The sequence below is a fragment of the Gallus gallus genome, chromosome 3, assembly GCF_016699485.2.
Source record: "Gallus gallus isolate bGalGal1 chromosome 3, bGalGal1.mat.broiler.GRCg7b, whole genome shotgun sequence".
Taxonomy (NCBI): domain Eukaryota; kingdom Metazoa; phylum Chordata; class Aves; order Galliformes; family Phasianidae; genus Gallus; species Gallus gallus.
Genome location: NC_052534.1, coordinates 73746968 through 73770882, shown reverse-complemented (window position 1 = coordinate 73770882; position 23915 = coordinate 73746968). Strand labels below are relative to the sequence as shown.

The window sequence follows — 23915 nt, the reverse complement described above, 5'->3', positions numbered from 1 at the left end:
TTCACCAAGACAATTTTGTTGATAGATCTAATACTTCATCTTGAAAAATAAATAAACAGTAGTATATTTTGTACATCATGTAGCTCTTGACACTTACTGAACTTCAACAATATGAATGCTAATATCTTCTGAGCACAGATTTCCTGTTATTTTGTCATTATTTATTTATATTTCCAAATAACCAAGACACTGCTTAGAATGTGATTTAATAACCCTGGCTCACACTGTTGAGCTGTTAGTGCTCTTGTAGTGAGCATCTTTTGGCATTTATTTTGCTGTGTCAACCCAATGGAGTGCTTAACAGAGGTTGGTAAATGAGAAGTCTGAGACAGGAAGAAGAGCAGTTAGCAGGTGTCATACATTTGTAGAGCTGTAGTTGCTACATGAATATCTAAATGTGCAATCTGAGAAAGATATTGGCTAAAAATGGCAGAGAAGAATGAAAAGATTATGTATGGCACAATTATTTTTTCCTGGCATTTTCTCACAGGTTCTGGCATCATTTTTGCCCATTTATAGGACAGGCAGAGCTAGCTGTTTCTCCACACAAGATGCCATGTCACCCTTAATTGGCTTCTCCGATCTTTCTGAAAAGGAGATGTGGATTCTTTCCAAGATTAACAACTATGCATCTGTTAGTACAACAGTGAGGCAGATTTGTGAACAATAGACCTACACATGTATCTGAAGAGATCAGTAGCACTGAATGAATCTAATCATGTAATTACAAAAAATGAGCCATTCTAGAAGTCATCTGTGTCACTGTATTTTGATGGTATTTGACTCTTCTATGATATTTTAGAAGCTCCAAGTATCTCTATCATTATCTTTTCTTCTTCCCCTCCCTTCCATTCTCTTTTCAATAGGGAAAATCTGAAAGATCAGTCATAAATCATAACTTCTTAAAATTGCACAGCTTTTCATGAGTTTTTGAAATCATCTCTGCTGTTCAGTAGAAAGATTACCTTGAGAATGACCCCATCTCTTATAATTTCTGCAATAACTAACTTCCCTCCCTCTGCTTATCCAACAGTAGTATTACTGGGGTTGCTACACAAATTTCTAAATTTGAAAAAAAAAAGGATTAACAAATGTTCCTGAGCTTTGAACTTTCTTTATTGTGACAACATCTGAAAACAAGTATGATTACTGTCAAATTAAATGGATTGTTTCTAATTTATTGCAACAAAACCTGAAGTAATGTGGACCAAACAACCTTCAGTAGACCACAAGCAGATTTTCCTTTAACCTCCATAGAAGCTCTTTAGACAACAGGACATTTTTAGTAGATGTTGTTTGCTCTGTTTTCAGTTTTGCTATCAAACACTGCCGAAAAAGAAAGGGGTAATGTAAAAGTACACATTCTAACAGGAATGTATGCAACAGTTTTAACTTAAGAAAACTGATCAGAAGGTATGTTCTCTTATATATGTTTCTGAGGTCTCTGTGTAGGTAAAATTACCACTTATAAGACTGCCTGAGAAATATCATAGAGAACTTCACGGCCAACTCACGCCCATACTAGCATTTTTTGTGAGAGTCTTTCCTTCTTACACAGAAAAGGAAAGTGCTGACAATTAGACAAGGTTTTGTCCAAATTCTGTATGGATTAACTACTTGTGTACGCTGGATTAAAAACCCGAACTTAAAGAGTATCCGAGTATGCCTCATTTGCATCAAAGGAAAAACCACCAGTACTTGCTTCCAGTAGCCTTCTATAATTTCAGGTCTTTTTTCCCAGTCTGTAGAAATGTGAAAAAGTGTCTCTGAAAACACTCCTACAAACTTACACTCATGTAAAAAAGGCAATCAACCATCAAGGCCAAGCAGTGGGGATTTGTTTTCTTCAGGAGAAACACATGTTTGATGAAAAAATGAACAGAATCTCACTTGTGCAGTAGAAAGAGGTATTTATACTTCTCAGTCAGTGTAAGTGAAAATGCATACATATATGATTTTCTTTGTGGGCTGTTTTGGGCATGAAACAGTTCAAATTTAGACTCACATAAACATGCTATGTCATTAATAGTAACTTACCTGCTTGTAGAAAACAATAATAACTCAGGTCTAGCTGAGCACTCTGAAATTAAATACTAATTAAATAATAGTATTAAGCTAGAGGTATTTGTCAAATTAGCAAATGACGAACAGAGTGACACAACACCAATAATGAAAGGGTCAAGGAGATAAACAAAAGTTGTTTTAGTTTGATTTTTTTTCCCCCAGTAATACACAGTGGAGATTTTGTTACAGTTTATTGTTTATCTCCTTTTCAGAAGACCAGGAAATTTTATTTTTATTCCAGGAACCTTGTAACAAGGTTTGATAAAGCTTTAATTGCCATCAAGAACAGCAAGCATTTGGATTCTGCATATTGTTTCTCAGATCTTTGGTGAGGGACTGCTTTTAACTTAAAATCACAGTTATCAGAGCAGTATATGGGTTTTCTCGTGATTGGAGCAGAATATTGACGATAGTAAAGTTTTATCACTTCTTTCTCATCTGGCTTTTTTTAAATGTAAGGTATAATGCTTCACAGGTTCTCCCTGGCAGGACATTTTCTAAGCAAATTGTCAAGATTTGCAACATGAAAACAGATTCCCATCTATTGAAATTGGAATGGCGAAGGCATGAAAAATATTTCCATTGTCACAGAAATCATATAGAGATTCTCTTTGACAGCGGTGAGTTTAGGTTTGTAAGCATGTGGGTAAATGCTACTGACCTTGGCTCAATATGAGTTATATGTCAGCATGAGTTTATGTGCTATATAGAGTAGATGACACCTACCAAGGTAACTATAGAGAATTGTTTTTTAGTGAATACTTACAAGTTGTATTCTCCTTCTTCATTTTTTTTTTTTTTCTCAGACCTGTGTCACTGCCCAACTTCACTGAAAGGGAAAGAGTTTCTTGTTCTCATTTGGGAATACTTAGCATTTTTATTTTTCCTCCTGTGCCATTTTGTCAAATGAGCTATTTTGAATGCCGTGTAGGAGCTAGAAGTTAGAAACCTGCTAAATTGTGTATTTCCAGTGATACTTCTTTGCACAGCTGTGTGGGAGACATGAGATTGATTTCACTTCCCAGTCTCAGATTCCTGCCCATTTAAACAGAAAACCAATGAACATTAACAAGCAACTAATAATCCTCCTAAGCTTGTCAACTGTCAATGGTTTATGGGCTGGTTCGGCCTGGATCTCTGACTAGCGGGGCAGAGGGATTTGCAAATCCATGCCTCTGGAAAGGGGAAACAGGGGACCCTGAACAATTAAAAACAGCGGCAGTGATTTGGGGAGAAACAAACTAATTTACTAAATATGGTATCAGAATGCAAGAGAACACACTATAATACAGTATAATTAGAATTGAAGCTAATAAATAAAATATAATGAGAGAGAGTGTCCAAGAACTGAAGGCCTCACTATAACACTGAGGTGGGACACACAGTCAGGTCGAGCAGCGGGGAGGAGAGCCGAATTAAAAAGGGAAGGTCTCATGACCTTGCCAGGGGTTATATCTCCTCTCTGAATGCAAAGTCCTCTGGGATATGTAGTTCTTTTCTGGACAGGTGCCCAGAACTGGCGCATTAACTCTTTAACTCCCAATGCACTACATGATGTTATGATGTGGAATACTGATAACCAAAAGTTATAAAACCATGACATTAATTCCCTCAATCCCTCAGAAAGATATTGCCCCCCATAAGTACAACAGAAATTTTAAGGAAATAGCAATGCAGTTGTGGATGGTACTATCTTTTCTGTGGTGTTCCTTAATAACAAGCCATTGCTTGAAGCCAAAGAAAAATCTCTGGCCATTAAATAAGATAATGTGCCCCCACTGATACCTCCCACAAACCTTAAATCCCCACCCAGTGTTAGATCCATGGAGTCTGATAAATTATCATTGAAGAAAACTCTATTTTTTCCTCCCACCAAGGAAGAAGGATCTATAGGCCATAGATAAAAATGAGAGATCAGGTTTTGTTCTGCCTCATTGACATGTCCATTCTTAAGTTCCAGTGTATATTGGTCCCAAACACCAGTGGCTAAGAACTATGTCCTGCAACTAGATCCTCACAGGAGAATCTCTATTCCAGAATATAAAGTAGACCCAAAATATACCCAACACTTCCTGTCTCTCTGGAATGGTAAGATCAAACCTCTCAAATTAGCCTGCATTGCTTTTCTGGAGACTACCAAATCTAAAAGCAAGCTTGCACCTGAATTGTGAGTTCACTGTGAAATTGCTCGTTGAATTGAATGATGTTTCTTCACAAAATCGATGTAAGGGTGCATACATATAGATTGCTACACATTGTTTTAATATGTAAAATAAGTATGATTATGTACACAGATCATAGAATACTGGCTTGTATTATCAGACTAATTCTTGCACTGCCAGCTCCAAAGCTGAATTTTCAATAGATCGCTGAACTTTTTGACCTGTATACCAGTGGAATTCTGTATATGTACAGCAGTCTGCCAATGCACAGTTCATTGCAAGTCTGGAGATTTAATAAAAGTATCATGAAACTGCAGGAAATATCTCATGAAAAATATTCATTTTCAAGAACCCTATCATACTCACAATATTTTAGCTTTTTGTTTATTTGGTATTTTGAGTATTGAAGTTCATCGTGCTGTAATATTTTGAACAAGTCTGATTGTGAAAAAGAATATGAGTTGAACAGATAATCCAAAATTGAGAAATCCAAAATATATCAGGGGGCTTCTTGGGGAGAAAGGGAAAAAAAAAAAAAAAAAAGAATACATGAAAAAAAAAGTGCCTTTAAGTATATTTTTCATGTCTATTTTTCATTCCATGGTGTCAAAATGCTTTGTAAACATTAATTAAATAAAATTTGTCTCCTCATCTACTTCAAATATGTAAACCAAATTTCAAAGAGATTAAAGGTTTTATCTATAATAATATAGGAAATTAGTGGAAGAGCTGAAAACAGAATTCAGGAATTTGAATGAGTAGATGACATCATGCAACATTTTCGTAATGAAATAAAAAATGTCTTTGATATCAAAGAGATTATTTATTATAGATTAATGATTAGATCCACTTTAGTGATAACAACATTTATATGTTAGTGGGAACAAAGATTATCCTTGTATTGTCTGGAAGTATTCACATTTTTACTGTTTTCCAGTAATAACGTGCCTATTTGTGGACATGTTTAAATCCTTGAAAGTTGTTTGCACCTCAAAAAGATAGGGAGAAGATATGACGTTATGTAACCATGCCTATGTATGCGTGTGCAAACATATTTTTATATGTGTCAATGTAATCAATAAAAGCATATTATTTCTGTTAAATGTAGAAAGAAAGTGAGACTGAAAGTGTTACAGGACTGACAATTTTCATGCAAAACTACACAAAATCAAAAAGGTGAATTTAGACTTGCCATAATCCTGAACATGAACTCAGAGAGAGAAAACAGACAGAAAGCTGTGTTATTTCATCTAAAAGCTTACTTCAGCTTTCAGATATGTGAGCAGTTGCTTTGTAATATCTACAATTTCTTTTTAGAAACAGGATTAGTTCTGTAACTAATAGACAAAATTAAAACAATGAAACTTATTTAAGATATTTATTCTTTTTTACACTGACAGCAGTAAAATCCATTGAAAACATTTGTGAACTTAAAGTTAAAATAGAACAGCATTTCACAAGCTTCATGATTTCTTTTTCCTGGAAATTTATTTGGTTATATCATGTCTGGACCAGCTGGTGAACAACTAACAATATAGCACAGTGGTAACCACACGATGCTGTCTCTGTTCTCACTGTGAGCTGGGCAAGGATTCCTATTTTATGTATCCTTAAAAACTTGTGTTAATGATGGAAAAAATCTGCTAAACTTGTCACATTGACATAGAATGAAAATATTATACATCAAGAAATATTTCTGCCTTCTTAGTTTTGTAAAGTTATCTGAGAAGTTAGATGTGTAAAGCAGACATCTCGGTGACTGTATGGGCTTATCTCATGAAGGCCTCACAGAGTCAGCTCAGCACCCAAGTATTAATGGCCTTAGCTGCAGATACTGGCAAGGATTTCACTGTGTTATATTGCAATCTCCCTTACACCTTGTCATTTCTATCTTTCACACATTTTGCTTGTTTCATATCTGAGTAAAATTTCAGCTTCCCAGGCAGCTGCCAGCTGCTGCTAGAATATGGGTGACACCTTAACCCTGACTCCACCAAGGTCAGTGTAAGTATTTCCATGGCTTTCATCAGGATCTGAATCAAGGCTTTTGTGTGGAACAATGGTCATTCTAGACCATCTTCTGTAATAATTCCAGTCAATTCTTCTGGCATACTTTTGGCTATGAAGCAAGCTCAGAAACAAACTCCTGCTTGCCAGACCCAAACAACTGGACGCAAGCCATTGCTAACTTACCTGCAGAGCACAGCAAAAGCCAGTAACATTACTTTACTAGGATTGGAGAATGAATAGATAATTTTCTTTGCTGCTGCCTGCAAGTCTTTGTCCATTTAATCATCTACTCATTACTCAAGATTTTTTGATAATATCCAGAAGGAAAGGATGGTATGAGTCTCAAAGTGTTTCTCTATAGCCATGAGAAAACCAACTCGTGGTTTTAAAACTGGCACCTCTGATAGCTGGAATGAATCACTTCTCTAATGACCCCTGCCTTTCTGCATTTATTACACTGCTCATACAATTCATTTAGACTAGACACACAGATTCTCTTTCCCAGTATTTTTTACTTCAAAAGATAAGATCTGTTCCTTAGGCAAAGCAGTAGATCTGTGAATGCATAATGTACATGACTGAAAGCATACTTAGACATGAAATATATAATGCATAAACATAGATAGATGTACATATATATATAAATGTATATGGACAATTTTAAATATATATACGTATACACACACACAGTACATTCATACTCCTATGTCTATATATGAGTGCAATCACGTTTTTCAGATGATTGTTCTACGGTCAATCAGTCATTCTGTTTCTCTAAATCTTGGAAAGTTTCCTAAGCACTTCTCTTTGTAGCCCCAAAAATATTTAATCAAGAAATTATCAAGAAAGTTTAAGAAAGCAATGTGGTCAATCTGAACTTGTTTTCATTTCCACTTTCAAAATCAAACAAAGAAACAAACAAACCTAAGAAGCACCTTAATTAATCCACTTTTTGCTTTGATTTAAAAAATAAAATAAGTCTTGGAAAGATTTCCTCTCAGATTTCTGATTTCTAACATTCAGTACAGTTTAATACATATGATTTTCTTGGTTTTTTTTTTTTTTTTTTCAGTGCTGTCAATGAAAAAACTGCCAGTAGATTCATTTTGATGACACCTGTGTTTTTAAACAGTCGTAGTAAGATCTCAAAGTTCATCTCTTGTTAAGGAAATTTTCATGACAGTGGAAGAAACAGCTCATTAGTAGAATGACAAAGAGGGACAGTAAATGCACTGTAAAATAGCAGTCATGCTTACTCTCAAATTGGTGTTAATTTTGTACCAAAGAAAATGAGTCCATTGAAAGTGATTTTATGCAGTAGTTTTTCATTTTCAGCTTTGTGTTTGAGTTAGATTTGAATCTGACAAGCCAATGAGTTGCTGAGACACTGCAGTTTAAATTTGCCTGTAAATGTATTAAAGTCGAGAAGAGTTGTATCTTTTTTTCAGCTTGCATTTTTCCTCCAGATAAATAGTAACCCCAAACGAGATTGTTATCATTACCAATAATTGTTAACAATAATATTGTTAATGCTAATTAGCAAAAATGCTCCTACACTGAGAGAAAAAAAAATAGACATAGCTAAAAATACAGGCAAAGTGCTTGTTAGGAACCTGATCAAACAAGCTTAATTATGACCCCCAGATAAAGGGATTGCCATTAAGCTATTAAATTATCACAGATAAGAAAGACTCTGAGTCACTGTCTGATGATAAATCGCAGCTAACAACAGCAAGGAAATCAGAGCTTGAACTGCTAATCCCTGTGAGGTTTTTGTTGAGCACCAGTTCCTGGGCTGTTTTGCATCTATTTTTATTGCACTCAGAACCCACAAATGGCCTCTTCTTATCTGCAGCCCTGGATAATTTATTCCTATTGGTGTGTCACCTCACAGCAGAGGCTGTTATCAAGAAAGAAGAGGTTTAGGAAATCTGATCCCTTGAAATGCTAATCCCCTGGAGATTACTACAGATAAACAAGCTTTCCTCCACGATTTGCTTTTGTTTATTGGTGGCAGAGATTAGCACTTTATGATTGCTATTCTCAAACAGCTGTTTAGTTTGAGGGAAGAAGTAATCACAGAACATGTACGATTTTCACATTTGAAGCTATCCCAAGTCTAGCAATCAAAAGGCAAGACAGTCACTTAAATGCTTCATTCCTTAGCCCCAGTCCAGAAAACCACCGACCTTTTCATGTACTTTCAATCATCTGAATGATCACAATAAACTTGAGGAGATATTCTTGTTGCTATAATATAAATGAGCTTAAATGCTTTGCTGCATCAGACCCCAGCATTGACATGATCTGAGTTTTACTCAACTGTGATGGGTATTTTTTATGCTGAGCAGGTTACTGATGAGAAAGAAAAAAAAAAAAAAAAAAAAAAAGCATGCCTTGGATTTTTATTATCAAAGATATTTCTTATCTTAATGCTGCTGAAGTGATAAGAAATCTTATCTTAGAATTTGATGGGGTTATTGGCTGGTAGTTGTGTCTTACTTGTTAGTGCTACAGAATATTCTTAAATGAATAAATACAGATTTGTGTTGCATAATTAAAACTTGAACTGTAGGCACATCATGCTGCTGAAAATTGGTGGATCAAGCTCACCGTTTCTAAGAGTTTCCAATTTCCTTTTTGTTTTTGTACTCAGGTTCAGTGGTCAGGCTGGATGAGATCACACCAAGTGACATGACTGATTGCTAATTAGCCAAGATTTCTGGTGGTAGCTGTTGGTGGCAGCTATTGAGATACAGTACTATGTGTCACAGAGATAAGGGGAAGTAGGAAATTAAGTTGACCTTGAGATTTCATTGCATTTGATGTCACTAATAGCACCGGATATTTTTAATCCTTGTTACATTCTCTTTTTCAAATCCATTCCTACTATCAATCATGATAAAAATATATATATATATTTTATATATATATGAATTTCAGAAATTCTCTGTTTTCTCTCTCAAGAATTCTTCAGCATAAAGATGTGCAGGAGGACAGAATTAGGGGAGAACAGATGGGGAAAGTAGTGTACTCTATTTTAAAAGGAGACATGGATAATTTTATTACATTAAGGCATGGATTAATACATAATTTTGATTTTGTTTTCCAAAGTCTTTTGGAATTACTATGCATTTTGGATGAATGCTGTACATACATATGTGCATGAATAAGTAGGTAAATACAATTTATGTTAAACTTACAGCTTTTTTAGCTCTTCCCCAAGAATTTGATCTAGATCTATCGTATACATACGTCTACTGTTTTCTTTTGTCATGAGCCTTTCTTACTGGTTCTAGAAATTGTGCTTAAACTGTAAAATTTCAGCAGGCATTATAAAATATTATAGAATGAATTTTTCAAAAAGAATTATGCTCTGTACACTTTTTTACAGAACTGATGGAAAATTATTGACAGTATTAATAATTTACAGTAAGAAAAATTGCAGATCTTAAATTAACTAAAAAAAAAATTCATTAGGTCCATTTACTAACATAACATTTTGAAAGGCTGTTATTGTTCTGGAAATAGATATTTCAATAGTGGACTACAGCAGGGGTTGAAAAATTCCAGTTCATATTACCATTAGCTATGGTTGTTAGTATGGCGTCTTCCTTTAAAGTTTCACACAGATTAAATATTTAAAGACACATATAACCAAAACTGACTATCTCAATTTCTTTTCCTTGATACTCCACCTTTGATGAGAATTTCTGCCCACTGGTTAAAAGTCCATTTTTAATGTTAAAGCAGAGGAGAATCTTCCCTGGGTACTCAGGGAAGTATAGAGGTACATCACAAGCATAACTGTATATGTATTTATAAGAAAAAGGGAGCTTGAACATACACTAAAACAAATCAAGGCCCGAAATATCAAAGAAAAGGCACTGGCTTAGGTTGCTCCTTTTAGCCTCCATATTTCTTTTCTATATTACCTCAGTTTGTAATAAATTGAGAATTCTTGCATTTCAGAGGCTTGGGAAAATCAATATTATTAAAAAAAAAAAAAAAAAAGTTGGATCCCTGTAAAAGGGGAGTTCAAGTTGAGCTCCTAAACTTTTGGAAACCTTGATACAAAAAGTATACTGCCAGAAATTTTTTGCTTTTACAGAATGATGAATCTTTTTTATTTTTTTTCTTTAAAGAACCAACCAATTCTTACTTCCTATATTCTAGGAGTTTGGATTAAAACAGAGGATTAACCTGAGCCCATCTCCCAGTAATATATCTATGTTATATTTAGATTTTAATTTAAAATATACAAAAATTTTAAATAAACCTGACGCCAACAACCCATGAAGAAATGCTAGAAGTCCATCCGAAGGCAAAACAAAGGCTTGAGACTGTCATGAAAAGGACTGTAGATATCCATTCTTTAATCCTAGTCTACATAGGAAGAAATGAGCCACAATGTGCTGATGAGATGGGCAGGGAACAAGGAGTGTGTTTTCCAAAAGGGCTTTGTGCAAACATGCAATTGTAGAACTAGTTAAAAAAAAAAAAATTGGTCACCTCAAAGTTTGAGTTTTACTTCAAGTTTTTTTTTATCAAGTCTAAAACATCAGATTTTCTATCAGTTCTTTAGTTTGTTTTCCTGAACATAATGCATCTTCTAGAAACATTTTATTGTTATGTCTCATCCGCGCATAATAATCCACTTTCCTTGATATTCTGGCATTGATATGTACTAAGAACTGTACTTACCCACTAAATGCTGGGAAATATTAGCTAACTTGAGCTTTGTTATGAATTTTCCTTTAATCCCAGATTTCTGTTCAGTCTTTTATTTTATTGCTTCCTGCCACTGTTACATAATTAATATCTATCGTTTAAAAAGTGGAACCCATTAAAGTTATAGCAGCTATGAAACAAAAAAATGCAGAAGCAGGGAGAGTGGGACAACATATATGACTAATAAATTGATAAAGTAAGAACATAATTATAAATGTGGGAATTAGCCTGATATAGGGTTTTAGATATAGATAAAACAGTCATTTAGGTTTTGTTCATTTTTAAAATATTGCATGACAGTTTAATTTGCTAGTTTGTGGAGTCTCTTATCTTTTGTTTTATTAGTTCCCAAATTTCTACTGATTCAAAGAGACATTGAGAGACTTAGAGGCATCTATAATGGAGCAGATGGAGATTTATACCACTTTCTCTAGGAATATAAAATATCTCTGACAACTTGTTCTCTTTTGTCACTCTCCATTCAAGTATAGATATAGCTTTTGAAATAATTACTTTTGTAACTACAGAAAACTAAGCCCAGTACTACACATTTCTCTATTTTTTAGTATTAGCAAAGGATGAGGTTCCTAAAATCAAATAAATAAGTTAAATCTTCATATCTCTTATCAAATATCTAAGATACGAATCAGCCTGAGAAATACTAAATGTCAATCACCACCCACTTATTTTCCCCCACTATGTAAGATTTCTGGTATGATATGAACACTAAAAACTCACAGGGTCTACTCTTTTGTCTAGAGTTTCATACTCTCAATATTTATGCAAGGTAAAAAACATAGTTGTGATGTAGGCACAGTATTGTTTTTGGATAACTGTTATGATGACATTTCAATAAAGTTAAGATGTGCAACAAACAGAAGAGATTTCATTGTACACAATTAGGTTTAATGCATTTACTAAGCCAGGGTTCAAATTCTCACTGCTTTCTCTAGTATTGTAACACAGACTCTGGCTTAGACTTGCAATGAAACAGAAGTGGCTAAATGGGTGTTTCGGTGTTCACACAGACAGCCTAACTAGCCAAAGTCCACTCAGTTGTTGCCTAATCCTGAAAGTTTGTTATTTACTGGTACAGAAGGAAAGAGAGGAACTGATACCTTGGTGCAGTAGGTTGACCATAGACATCACATGCTAGAGTTAAGCAAAAGTGCCATAAACCCATAAGCAAGGCGGACAGCTATAGTGAGAGAGAAGCTGCAAGTCACATCTTGCAAAGCCCTATACAGTACCATGAGTATTGGAAAATATACCTAAATTAGTGCATCTTCCCCTTATCTTGTTTTCCCTGTCTGGCTATTTCTATAGTTTGCTGGACTGTTCCCTGCTCGGTATGTGAGAGTTGGTGGATTCTGTTGCTAAAATATCCAGCTGTCCTCTTTCATTGGAGAGAGAAATAAACCCAATCTGAATTTTCAGTTTCTGAGAGGAGGCAGGACATTTAAGGTGCTGAAGGCTTTTCCTAAATGCATTTCATGGATTACCCTTTGTAATTTTTCACTTTAAGGATTGTATAACCACTCTGTCATAATCAGTAGGCATTAAGAATGTCTAAATTATACTTTTAAGGTTTTGAATTAATAAACACAAATGAAAATATCTTTAAGGTCTTCTCCCTCCTGCCCTCCCCCCCTTAAAAAGTAGCATGTGCAAAGCTTTCTGGATTCCAAGGCATCAATTAAAACAAAGGATTTAAACAAAAGTACTTTTATTAGTAGTAAAGGGAAATATGATATCTAAGAACTGTCAGATGAGAAAGTTTGATACAAAATGATTTTAAAAAGTTAAATCAGAAGCTGTCTGTAAGGAATTGCAAAATGATTTAACAATTTGGAATGCCATTGGCAATAAAGTGGTGATGAAATTTGATAAATCACAAAGAAACGCACAAGGGAAAAAATAAGTCTAATTATACATACACAGACAGGGACTCCAAATTCACTATTGCTTGAGAAAAAAAAATCATAAGCTGATATTAGACAGCTCTCTGAAAACATCAAGTCAAACACTCAGCATCAAGTAAAAATGTGAAACAAAATATTTGGATGATTAAGAAAGAATCTGTAAACAAAATAGAAAACATATATATATATATCACCGTATAAATACACTGTTTTGCTATATCACTGTATAAATACATCATACACTCTTATGTTGAATAATTCATGCAGCCCTGGTCATTCAATTTCTGAAGAAAGAAGGTCAAAACAGAGAGGGAAAGAGAGACATGAAGAGAAAATAAATTCACCAGATCTAGGACAAATTAAACATAGTGCAGCACCTGATTTGGGAAGCATCTGAACTGTACGTAGTGGTAGGAGAGCCCTGAAGGTGCTTTGAAGTTTACATATGAAGACATCTATAATCTGCAGATGACAGTGGATGACTCCCTATACCTGCCAGGTACACAGGCCTGCATGGACCTTGGAGTTGAATTACTGCGGGTACTCTTTATGCAGAACTAAGTATCTTCTTGGAGAAGGTGACATATAACAATAGGAAAAGATTTGCAGGAAAAGTATAGGCAAAGTTAAAATAAATGTGCAGTCAAAATAACTTTCTCCCTCAATATACATTGTAATCTTTTTTCTTCTTTTTTTTTCCCAGCCTTTTTCCTACAAGAAAAGTTCCATTGACTACTGAAATAGCTCATACTGAATTCTTTACTAAATCTTGCATCCAGCTCAGTGTCTGAACTCAGAAGATACATTTTTCAGAGATTATGTCATACTCTGTAGTTGAAATGATAGGGTGTTGGAAGGGGGGGTATAGTTGTTAGTCCTTTTTTTTTTTTTTTTTTTTTTTTTTTTTGCTATTGTCCTATTTTGTGTTGTTGTTTTTCTTTTTTTTTTTTCCTCTTTTTTCCTGCCTTTTCTGTTTTCTTTTTCTTTTTTCTTTGTCTTTTTAGTAGCAGAGGATAGGAAGATATCACGCAATAGAATCTTCTTTCAGTGCCAGCTGGCAGGTACACACACTTTCCCTATCTGCTATCATGCCAGAAGGTAGGGAGAATTACACTAAATCCAGAGCTTGGCGAAATATAGTTTATATAAATATTCCCTATATTTTGATATTGCTTTATGCTGAGTCTATTATTGCAAAAAAGTTGTATGCAACTATTTAATGCTTTTGTAGAAAATAAGTAAAAATTAAATGTAAAAAACTTTTAGTATGGGGAGATAATATGACGTTGCTTTGCAATTGTTTTTTTCAGTGTTGCATGGAATTTTATAAACCTTGAGTCTCATTTGATTCTAAGAGAGAGGAATTTATCTGGGGGTAGGTTTTGTAAGCTGACTAATGGCTATCTGATTTAAATCTAATATTACTACAATAATGGTGGAGAGAAGTAACTGAGTTGGGCATGATTCTTCAAGCACTGCTAGGCATTGTTAACTCTCTGCACGGGTTACGTTCTTTAATAGCTGAAATCTCTATATTAACAGAGTAGGTTTTGTAAAACTCATCTTTAAAATGATACCCTAAGGTGACAAGAGTTCAGTTAACTTAAGCAAAGTTCAAATTGAATACAATAATAAAAAAAAAGTAATTGGCAATTGCTGCTGAGAATCCAGTAAGCCACCATTTACCAAAATCTTCAAGCAAGTTCTGGGCAAAAAAAAACAGTTAAGGATTATTAGTAGCATTTCAGCTATGACTTTCTACAATTGCATTCTCATCTCCTAAATGAATTATTTGAATTCTAACTAGAGTCACCAGGATAGTCTTAAATGAGGCTGTTGTCTCTGCTAGATAATGTTCAAACCATTCCACTGCTAGAAGAGACTAAATCCATGTATTATATTGATAAGGTGTCACAACTACCAAAATATCCAGTGTTGTCTTCTAAAACTTATTAAAAACATAACAAACACAAGTAGTAACTATCTATAGTACCCTAAACACGAACACTTTGAAGTCAGAACTACCAAGCAAAAAGTGTCTATATATATCAAATAGATTACTCCATTACCTTGAGTAATCTCTCAACTATCATACCATTATATCTGCCACACTATATGTCTAAAAACAGTTTAATTGGTTACAGAAACATGAGGCTTTGCAGTATGCCTTCTGAGAAACTTTCCCAGACAAAATGGAAGAGCTGTGATGAGAGCTTAAATGGAGACATACTCTGTAGTAAAAAAAAAAACAAAAACAAAGTTACTTCCTGTAAGCAGATCTAGTTAATAATTCCTAAAGAAGTTGGCAATATGCCATATCTCTGGGATATGCCATAAAAACTGGTTTTGCTCTTTGCAACCTACTCAGTAGAGATGTCTGACCACAGAAGCAGAGGAGAAGGAGGTGAGGAAGGGATTAGACTGGCCACTTTAGAGCTTTCTTATTAGTGAAAGGTAGTTTAAAATGTCTGACAGTCAGAAGGGGAAAAAAAGTCAAATCAGCATAATTAAAATAATTCCCAGTGCTATGATAAATTTTCATGGAAAATTTTATTTTATTTTCATTGAAAAATTGCCCCCTCCCCTTATCTTTTATTTTTATTTTATTATTATTTTATTTTTAATACTGAAACAATTATTTTCAGCTTTAGAAGAAACTACTCCAATGTTTATCTTCCATGTGTATCTTACTGTAAATGTTATGATTTCTGCTTCTTTCTGATCTAGTGTGAAATGACATATCAGAATGTCCTGGACTAGTTGAAGTATTCAAATTCTGTCTCTCAACAAGACCTATTTGTAAGCAGTGGCAAAGACTCGCACTGATTTGTCTGCATGAGGAAGGCTAAAGGATACTTTCTGCCACTTGCATCATCAGTAGAAGTAAATCTGTATCATCCCAGCTTAAACTTCTTCACAAGTAGGACTTAAAAAATGTTTGATTTAGCTGCTTCTCCTTCTCCTTTGCTCTTCCGTATACATATTTTGTGTATAAGAGGGGAGCTAAAAAGAAGATGGGGAAGCAGGGTTATAATAGTCTGAGGAGCTTCCAGGGCAGGCTTCCAGGGCAGCTTTGCTGGCTCTTCTCTCCCTAGCAGTATCGCCATGTCCTGCTTCGCCTTCCTCCTGGAATCATCATGCTCTTCAGATGTGGTCTTTCATTCTTGGCATTAGTCATAATCCTCAGTTTTTCAGGTGTGTGTTCTGGCCTCTCCCATACACCTCTGTTTACTCTTCCTCCTGTTGCCAGTCTGCTCCTCCCTTCTTCTCCATTCCTTTCCATGCTTCTTTTCTACATTTCCATCCTCTAATCCCAACTACAGTCCTTATGTGCTTTAAAAAAATGCCTCATAGCGTTCACTGTGCCTCCAAACCAATCTCATGATCTTATGGTTATATCTCTTGTTTTGCTTCCCCTTTCTGCTTCCTTTGTCTCCTGCCATTATGTCATTTCTATTCAGGCAGTCATCTCTTCTGGAAAGGGATTTTTCTTGTTCTCTGTTTTGCAAAGCACCTGGCATGTTTTTGATTCTGTCAAACAAATAATAACAACAGATATGAAATTGGCAGTACAGCAGTATCCTGATAGAAGGAAGTAATAGAGGCAAATTATACTATCATTGTCATTGCCATGTATACACCACTACTTGACAGAAAAAAACTTGTTCACTCACTAACATCAATAAACCCAAAGATTCCCAAGCAGATATCTCTAACATGAAGGAAATGTAGTTGTGCTTCATGTTGTTTCTTAATGACCCAAAAGATAATACTTGATGATTTCAGTATTTAAAATAAAGGAGGTAAATGAATGCAGTGCAGTTTTTTGGATGGGTGCTTGGGTACTAAATTAGGGACAAGAAGATGTTGATAACTCTTAAAAACACAGAAGCAGGGAAAGAGTGAGATGGGTGTGTTAATTCAATTAAACCTCTGCTTAATTAAAAAAGATACATGTGGTGGGTAGCTTCTAGCATATAAACTAATAAGGTAGAATCTCCTTTAACCTAACTGATACTATCAGAAGCTCTCAGTATTGCTGAACAATCTTATAAAGTACTTTAACTGACTACACACTAGGTACCTCAAGACAATTTTGTGTTACTTATGTTCAAAAACAAAAACAAAAACAAAAAAAACCCACAAAAGCTTGAAAAAAGAGAAATAAGAGGAAAGAAGATGATGTATATTCTACAGGGTGATTTTTTTTTTTTTTTTGGCAGATTGTGAATGTGAAATCTCTAAAACAATACAGCTTTAGGACTAATGGATTTAGGCCAGGATTTAATAAAAAATATTATACATATGGTTAGCAATCTCTTAACTAAATTATTTGAAAATTCCCAAGAGAAAAGCAATCTTTTACAGACTCCAAGACAAGCCAATGTAGCACTAATACTAAAGAAAAATAAACCAGCAAAGGAATGTCCCCCTGCCTTACCAACCAATATCCTTACAGCTTCTTCCAAAGTAGTGTATGTTTTTCTGTCACAAGGATTAGATTATTTAACATGTGAATCAAAGGGATGGTACTTATTCAAGACAAGAACATTATTAATATATTGTAACATGCAATGCCTTTCTGTCACCAGACTGGACAAAATGGGAGCAGATGTTTTATGAAGAGGATCTGACAATATTAACAGTCATAATGTCTGAGCTTTAGCAAACAAAAACAAAAGCAAACACACACACAAACACACAAAAAAGAAAACAGCTATAGAAAGCAATCTGATTAGGTTTTTAGGTTTTTTTTGCACCTGCCCTTTGAAAGCCCAGTAATGCAAGGAATGTTTGAGAAAAGAATGCAGCAAAAAAGAACTCTGAGATAAATCCTTTTCAAAAAGAAGACATCTTTTCTTTTTTTTTTTCTTTTTGACTACATTTCTTTGTACTACTTAGAAGGCAAGTAAGCCTTTGAATTATTAAAAATGATTGGCACGTGAATTTATTCAAAGTTTAAGGCAACTAGTAGTCACAAATAGCACTTAGATACATAGGTATTTAGAACCTCAGGTTTTATATTGCCATTGCAATTTATATTGGCAGTGTATCTAATGACTTTTTTTTTTATCAGCATCATTGGATAGTTTATGTATACCCTGTACTTCCTGGTTTTACTTTGGCCTGCACCTGGCTGTCACTGCAAAGTACTACTTTATCTAGAGCATAGTCCAAGTGCAAGCCAACAAGGATGAAACTTCAACAAATGGGACTTCAGGATTCCTGTGTGACATGTGATAAATCAATTTGATTATTTCCTTACATCTTTACATCCAAGCTATTCATCTTCACAATGCTTCATTTTTAGCTGCCTTCATGCCCAATGTCACTCCAGGCCTACTTCCCTCAGAAGAAATAGAAATCAAAAACAGAAATTCAGGAAAGAAAAGGCCAAAGACCATGGCTAAACTAGCCGACAGGAGCTTCAGTTCTTTGCTTTAGCAGCTTTATGGTCAGATTTAGTATTCATTTATCCTGATCTGAATGTTCTGATGCATTCCCTGACCATCCTTGTATTCATTAACGAGCCAAATCAGCATATGCATGAGTTTCTACTTGAACCCTAGCTCCACAGAAAGGAAATCCTATGCAAACTTGTAGTCAGCATACTTAGGAGGATCTTGGGTTCCTCCGGACTTCCGGATCATGTATTCCGGAAGCAAATCTGCAAGTGTCCTGAAGAAGTATTTTCTGGGATTCATAGCCTCAAACCTTCTCTGAAAGTAGATGCTTAAATTCATCCTTTCAACAGAAAATATGTTAAATAAGGGATCAAAGAGATTATATATATCTTGTCTAAAAACTGAGAAATAATCGAAAGATGTAGGGAAGCCCAGAGTCATTGTGGTGCTAGCAGACCAAGATCTTAGCTCTTCTGGGACATGACAGGTTGCTCAAACTCTTCCATGAAAGAACTCCAATTTTCTTAGAACATAAGGCTCCTTGTTCCCAGAGAAGTGGACTAAACATCAATTTCAGAGTAAGACGGAGGGGATTTCTGAATGCGAAAAGTGTTTCAGGAAGGGAAGAGACTGCAGTGCAGGAAAGAAATTTGGAGGTAATGTCCTGCCTGTGGAGCATCTTGCCCAGCCTCATCAATCTTTTCTGAGGTAGCCACTGCAGCTCCAGGTGTTTGGCTATATGTGCATGCATATAGAGACGCACCCTTTCCACATGTTGCTTTTTTTTTGCATCTTCCCACAGCCCAAAGCTATAGGATCAGTCTTAAGCTTACTGTGCATTTTTCACCCAAAAACTATACAAATTTCACTGAGTCCTCAGAATAAGAGTAGGCTATTACTCAAATCACAAAAATTAGTAAGCCTTCCTAGAAATAGAGGTAAAAGGATGCCAGAGAAGTGTTAACATTTCCACCTACGTATCCTGAACTGTGTTTAGCTACAATTCAGCTGTCAATAAGCTTAAGGGAAGTCTGTCATGGTATTCTGGCTTTTACAATAGACAAGGAGAGAAAGTGAATTCAGTAGAAGCTATATATGATATGTAAGAGATATGTCCATACTTTCATGAATCTCCCAATTTATTGGGAGAATCCCAATATATCCCTTATTTTCTCCCAATATATAGCAGATCATATTCATCTGCCCACTAAGCTAACAGAGACTTTCACCACCAAAAGGCCTTAAATAGGAAAACAGTATCAACGTTATAAAGCTATGGTTTAAGCTTTACCGACGATAACATTCTGTTTTGCAGAAGTATGCTGCAAAGGCTCAGTGACACATGTAGAAGCATAACTGTATGAGTTTTGTTCTTCTGATATCTAAAGTGATGCATTGTTAATTTAGACTTGATAATTCAACCTATGATATCATGGAGCAACTTCTAAAAGCATAATGAAATATATAATATCCATTCTACTAGGATTTTTAATTTAAGCAACTTGCTAACATCTGATGCTACATAAAAAAATTCAGGTTTACACAATCCTATTTCAGTATACAAGTATAAAAATGGTGCTAGCTGCTTTGAAGGCTGACTTTACAAGTATTCTTTTTTTCCCCATAATTATTAAGCAACAATGAGAACAGGTAATATTTCTAGGGAATACTTTAAAATTAGAAATGTAATTTTAGTATAAATGATGATTTTTTTTTCAACAAATAATTCAGAAGTAGATAGCACAGATAAAATATTAGTTCTCATATCACATTCCATATGACTGCCATTAGTCCATGAAGAGGAAGTCTTTTCTCCTACTGCCCTGCAACAGTCCTCTCACCACATATTTTGATTTGTGCCATTCAGCTCTCTCCACACTTGGACTGTTCTGTCAATGGGAAGATGTTTGTATTATTTTGAACATACTCCATTAGCTCATATAATGGATGTTACCGAGCAGCTTACTTATCAGCCTAGCTGATTCACCTCTTCTGTATCTCTTACCCCACTTCCACATACATGCACACACTTTCTGGCTTTTGTTTTGACCAACAATATTGACTTCTGCACCTAGAATGTGGCAATCATCTTCATCCCTGTTTTTTTTGGTCATAGAAAGAGATATAGGAAGCTTTCCAGCAGTACCCAACATGTACACAGTTGGTGGTTGTTTTAAAGAGGAAGAGAACAAAGAGAAGGGTACGGAGCACCTGCATGCTCAGTCCCAGTAAATTGCCTAATAGCATTTAGAATCACTGGGGTATGAAATGCTCATCCCTCGCTACCCACTTCTACTAATCCTCCAGTGAAGTGTGGGTATTGCTAGTTATTAATGACTCATGCCAGCTGGGAGGAGTTGGAAGTGGAGTGTACTTCAAAACTGGTTTCCCTCCTCATGACTGCAGAAGCACTCCCCAAATTCAAGAGGCATCTCTGCACAAAGTAACAAGCGTGGAAGCCTGGAAAGGGGCTTTGGTGATGCTCAATAACTACCACAAATAAGTTACCGTTTTGAGGTCTGGAAAACAAAACCCCATGCTAGGTAAGGAATTTGATGAGACTGAAAGCAATGTAAGACTGAAATTTGCAACAGAATATCTTGGGTAGTTTTGCCAGCAAGTAGGAAGCACCAAAAAGGATTTATCTTTTGCACAAGTTTCGGTAACTTAGGCATTGAAACAATTATTTCTCTTGAAAAGAGTATTACAAAGAAATGTTAGAAAGCTTTTTGCTTTTCTTCTTTTCCTCTACATCCCTACCCTTAGCAGTGGACGAGTTAGAGTAGGTAGGGAAGTTATATAATAAGGTGCATTCTTTATCCTCAGAATAGCAAAGAATCAGTTGGCCATAAAGCTGAGACCCAACAGTGTCTTATTAGGAATCCCTTTCAGTGCCTTGTTGACCCAGCTTATTCCTGCAGGCAAATGATGTGGATTTGAACCTAGTGCAGTCTTTACTTCTCTATCAGACTGGTAGAAATTCTGGATACTAGGGACGAAGACATTTTTATTTTGTTTAGGGTAATATAAGAGAGGTATTCAATTAAGAGGGACTGCAGTGGGTCCTGAGATGAGATAGACTGAGGGCAAGAATTCTGCACTGCAAGGATCCTGGAAAAGAAATAAAAGTTTTGCTCAAATCAGCTGCAGGTTTTCTCAGACTCTCTTTTCCCATCCAAGTAGCCCCTTCATCTCACTCAATCTTGTCTCAACTCATCTTACTCTTCCACTGACTCCATATGGAAGCATCACTGCTGCCAAGATTAAACTAAATAAGATTAACAGACAACATCTTCTACCCAGAATGCTCCATTCTTTGGTAGCTAGCATATTTTATGAGGTATACACTATACACACAGACTATCCAGTGTTATGATAGACCCATCTTTTTCTGAACCAGAACCTAGTCACCATCTAAAGAACATAATTTTGAAATAGCCTTCAGGATGTATCTGGATTACTTGTCTAAGTTTATTTCTGGTAAATCAGATTTCTCGCACTATTTATTAGGTTGAATCTTAGTGGAAGAATACATTTAATTTAAAACTATGACTGAAAAGAACATGCTGGAGAGAACTAATCTGAGACTGCTTCACAGTCATATTCTCAAGCTGTACATACACAATGTATGTGTCTACATTCTTGGCATAAGTTGTTTGGTCCCTGAGAAAAAGAAATTGAAATGTTTTCCAACAGACGTCTTAAAAATGGACATGTAGCCCTTAAGTAAGCCAGTGGAAGCTGGCAAAGTGAAACAGGTTGAATGACAGTCAAGAAATTGCCTGAGTAATGTCTCTACAGACATAAGATGTGAGAGATCAACATAGATACATTTTGACTGTAATTCTTCAGTCTAGACTCTTTTCAAGCCAATTTGAATGCCATATTAAAACAAATGTGTGCTTTTTCCTCTTAGTGAAACTTCATTTTTGGAGCAGGAACTGTTTCTTAATCTGCAAGACAAATGTGTATTTCATGGTAATTCTAAGGAAATAAACAAAGAACAATTGATATTGCACACAATCAACTTAATTGATTCTTCAGTATTCCTCCTCTATTTATTTATTTATTTATGTATAGCAGGAAAGCGGAAGGTTTTAGTTATGGACTTGGGACTGTATATTCTCTGGTTTGTAACTAATTTGAAATAGCTCAGAGTCCAGGAACTCTAATATCACTGTCATACATAAAACTTTGAGTTTAATCTTTGAGTGCGTTTTCCAGTACTAGCCTTATTATGATTCATCAGGTGAAGTCTGAGCTGTAGTTCTTCATTATTAGTAATTATTATTAGCAGCATAATTCTACAACTGGTTACTTGGTTCAATTAAATACAGAAACCCTGGTCGATAGATGAATACTTTCTCTGTTCTTGATTTAGCTCCTCTGGCACTAGGAATTATGTCTTGTTTTGTCCAAGATTCATTTGGCTGGCTACATGATTTTCACTTGGTTGTATATCATCTTTTTTCATAGGCTATCAAGGCGTCAACTGTTTTTTGACTTGTGGTTCTTTTTTGGTCAATAATTAGACATTCAGTGCATCCAATTTGTATAGTATCAGTTCAAAAACCTGTTATCATTACATTAGATTTAAAGAAGACCATACTAAAACGTTCTGAGAGCAAATATCATCAGAGTTTATTTACTTTGCAGGCTTTTAATGTAAAATTCTCCTTTCATGTCTCCTTCAAGTCTGCTTGAATGAGCTGCATATTACCAGTTGCTTTCCCATCTGCCTCAATTTAATCTCTTTGACAAATTCCAATCTGGCCTGAGGAAAAATCAGAGTACTGAAACTATTACACACTAGATTATTACATATATTTTAATATCAGCATCTCTCTACTCAAACAAAAACCTGAACGTTCTTTACTGCCAACAATGTTTTGCAGAGCCTTATGACTTAGGCATGCTGAACAGCTTCACACTCTGTTTTCAATCCCCGTCCTCTTTAGCCTTTAACCTTCCATCATGTCAGTAGACATAACCTACATAGTGTCTACAGTGTATAAACTCAATTTGATCCTTTTCACTTTCAAACTGCCTGACCCTTGCCCATCCTCAACGTTCACTCAGAATTTCAGGGAAATTTTGTGCTTCAGCATGTCTCAACAGGATTTACTCTAATGTATACGTTAATTATTCTAACTTTAGAATCTTGCAAAAGCTTATCCAGAGAAAAAAACTCCCACAAATGTAGCTTGTGTTCTGTAACTACTCTTTTGTCAGAATATTGCAGATTTTATGTGTATGGTGTGATCTGTTATATTTTTTAAAGCACTGCATGAAATGTGTTACAAAATTGGTGAACAGTCTCACTTTGGGTTTCACAGATCACTTGTTTATTTTTTTATTTCTTTCTGTGTTCTTTTTTTTTACCCCAAACTTTTGTATGCCCTCCACCTTGTCCTTTTTGCGGGAAATCTGTTTTTTTTTTTTTTTCCCAAGTACATAGAAGGCTACACTATGCAAACAATAAGGATCTTTGTTTAAAAGTAATTGTTGGCTAAGTTGGACCGTCCTTAAGGGGATAGGAGAGAAAACATTGGTTGCTGCCCAGAATTTGTTTTACTGGAAATTAGTTTGATGACAACACTTTTAAGTAGTCTTTTGGATCC

The 23915-nt window shown here is 35.3% G+C and overlaps 1 protein-coding gene across 4 annotated transcripts in view; it reads right to left on the bottom strand.

Annotated features, from left to right (window-relative positions):
- Window positions 1-12676: 12676 nt before the first annotated feature.
- Window positions 12677-23915, bottom strand: part of EPHA7 (EPH receptor A7) — a 159553-nt gene continuing 148314 nt past the window's right edge. For all 4 annotated transcript variants that reach the window (XM_040696845.2, NM_001397477.1, XM_040696846.2 and 1 more), the window contains one exon: window positions 12677-16420. In XM_040696845.2, coding sequence (XP_040552779.1) covers window positions 16225-16420 — 196 coding nt within the window. In that variant the 3' untranslated portion in view covers window positions 12677-16224. The remainder of the gene's footprint in view (window positions 16421-23915) is intronic.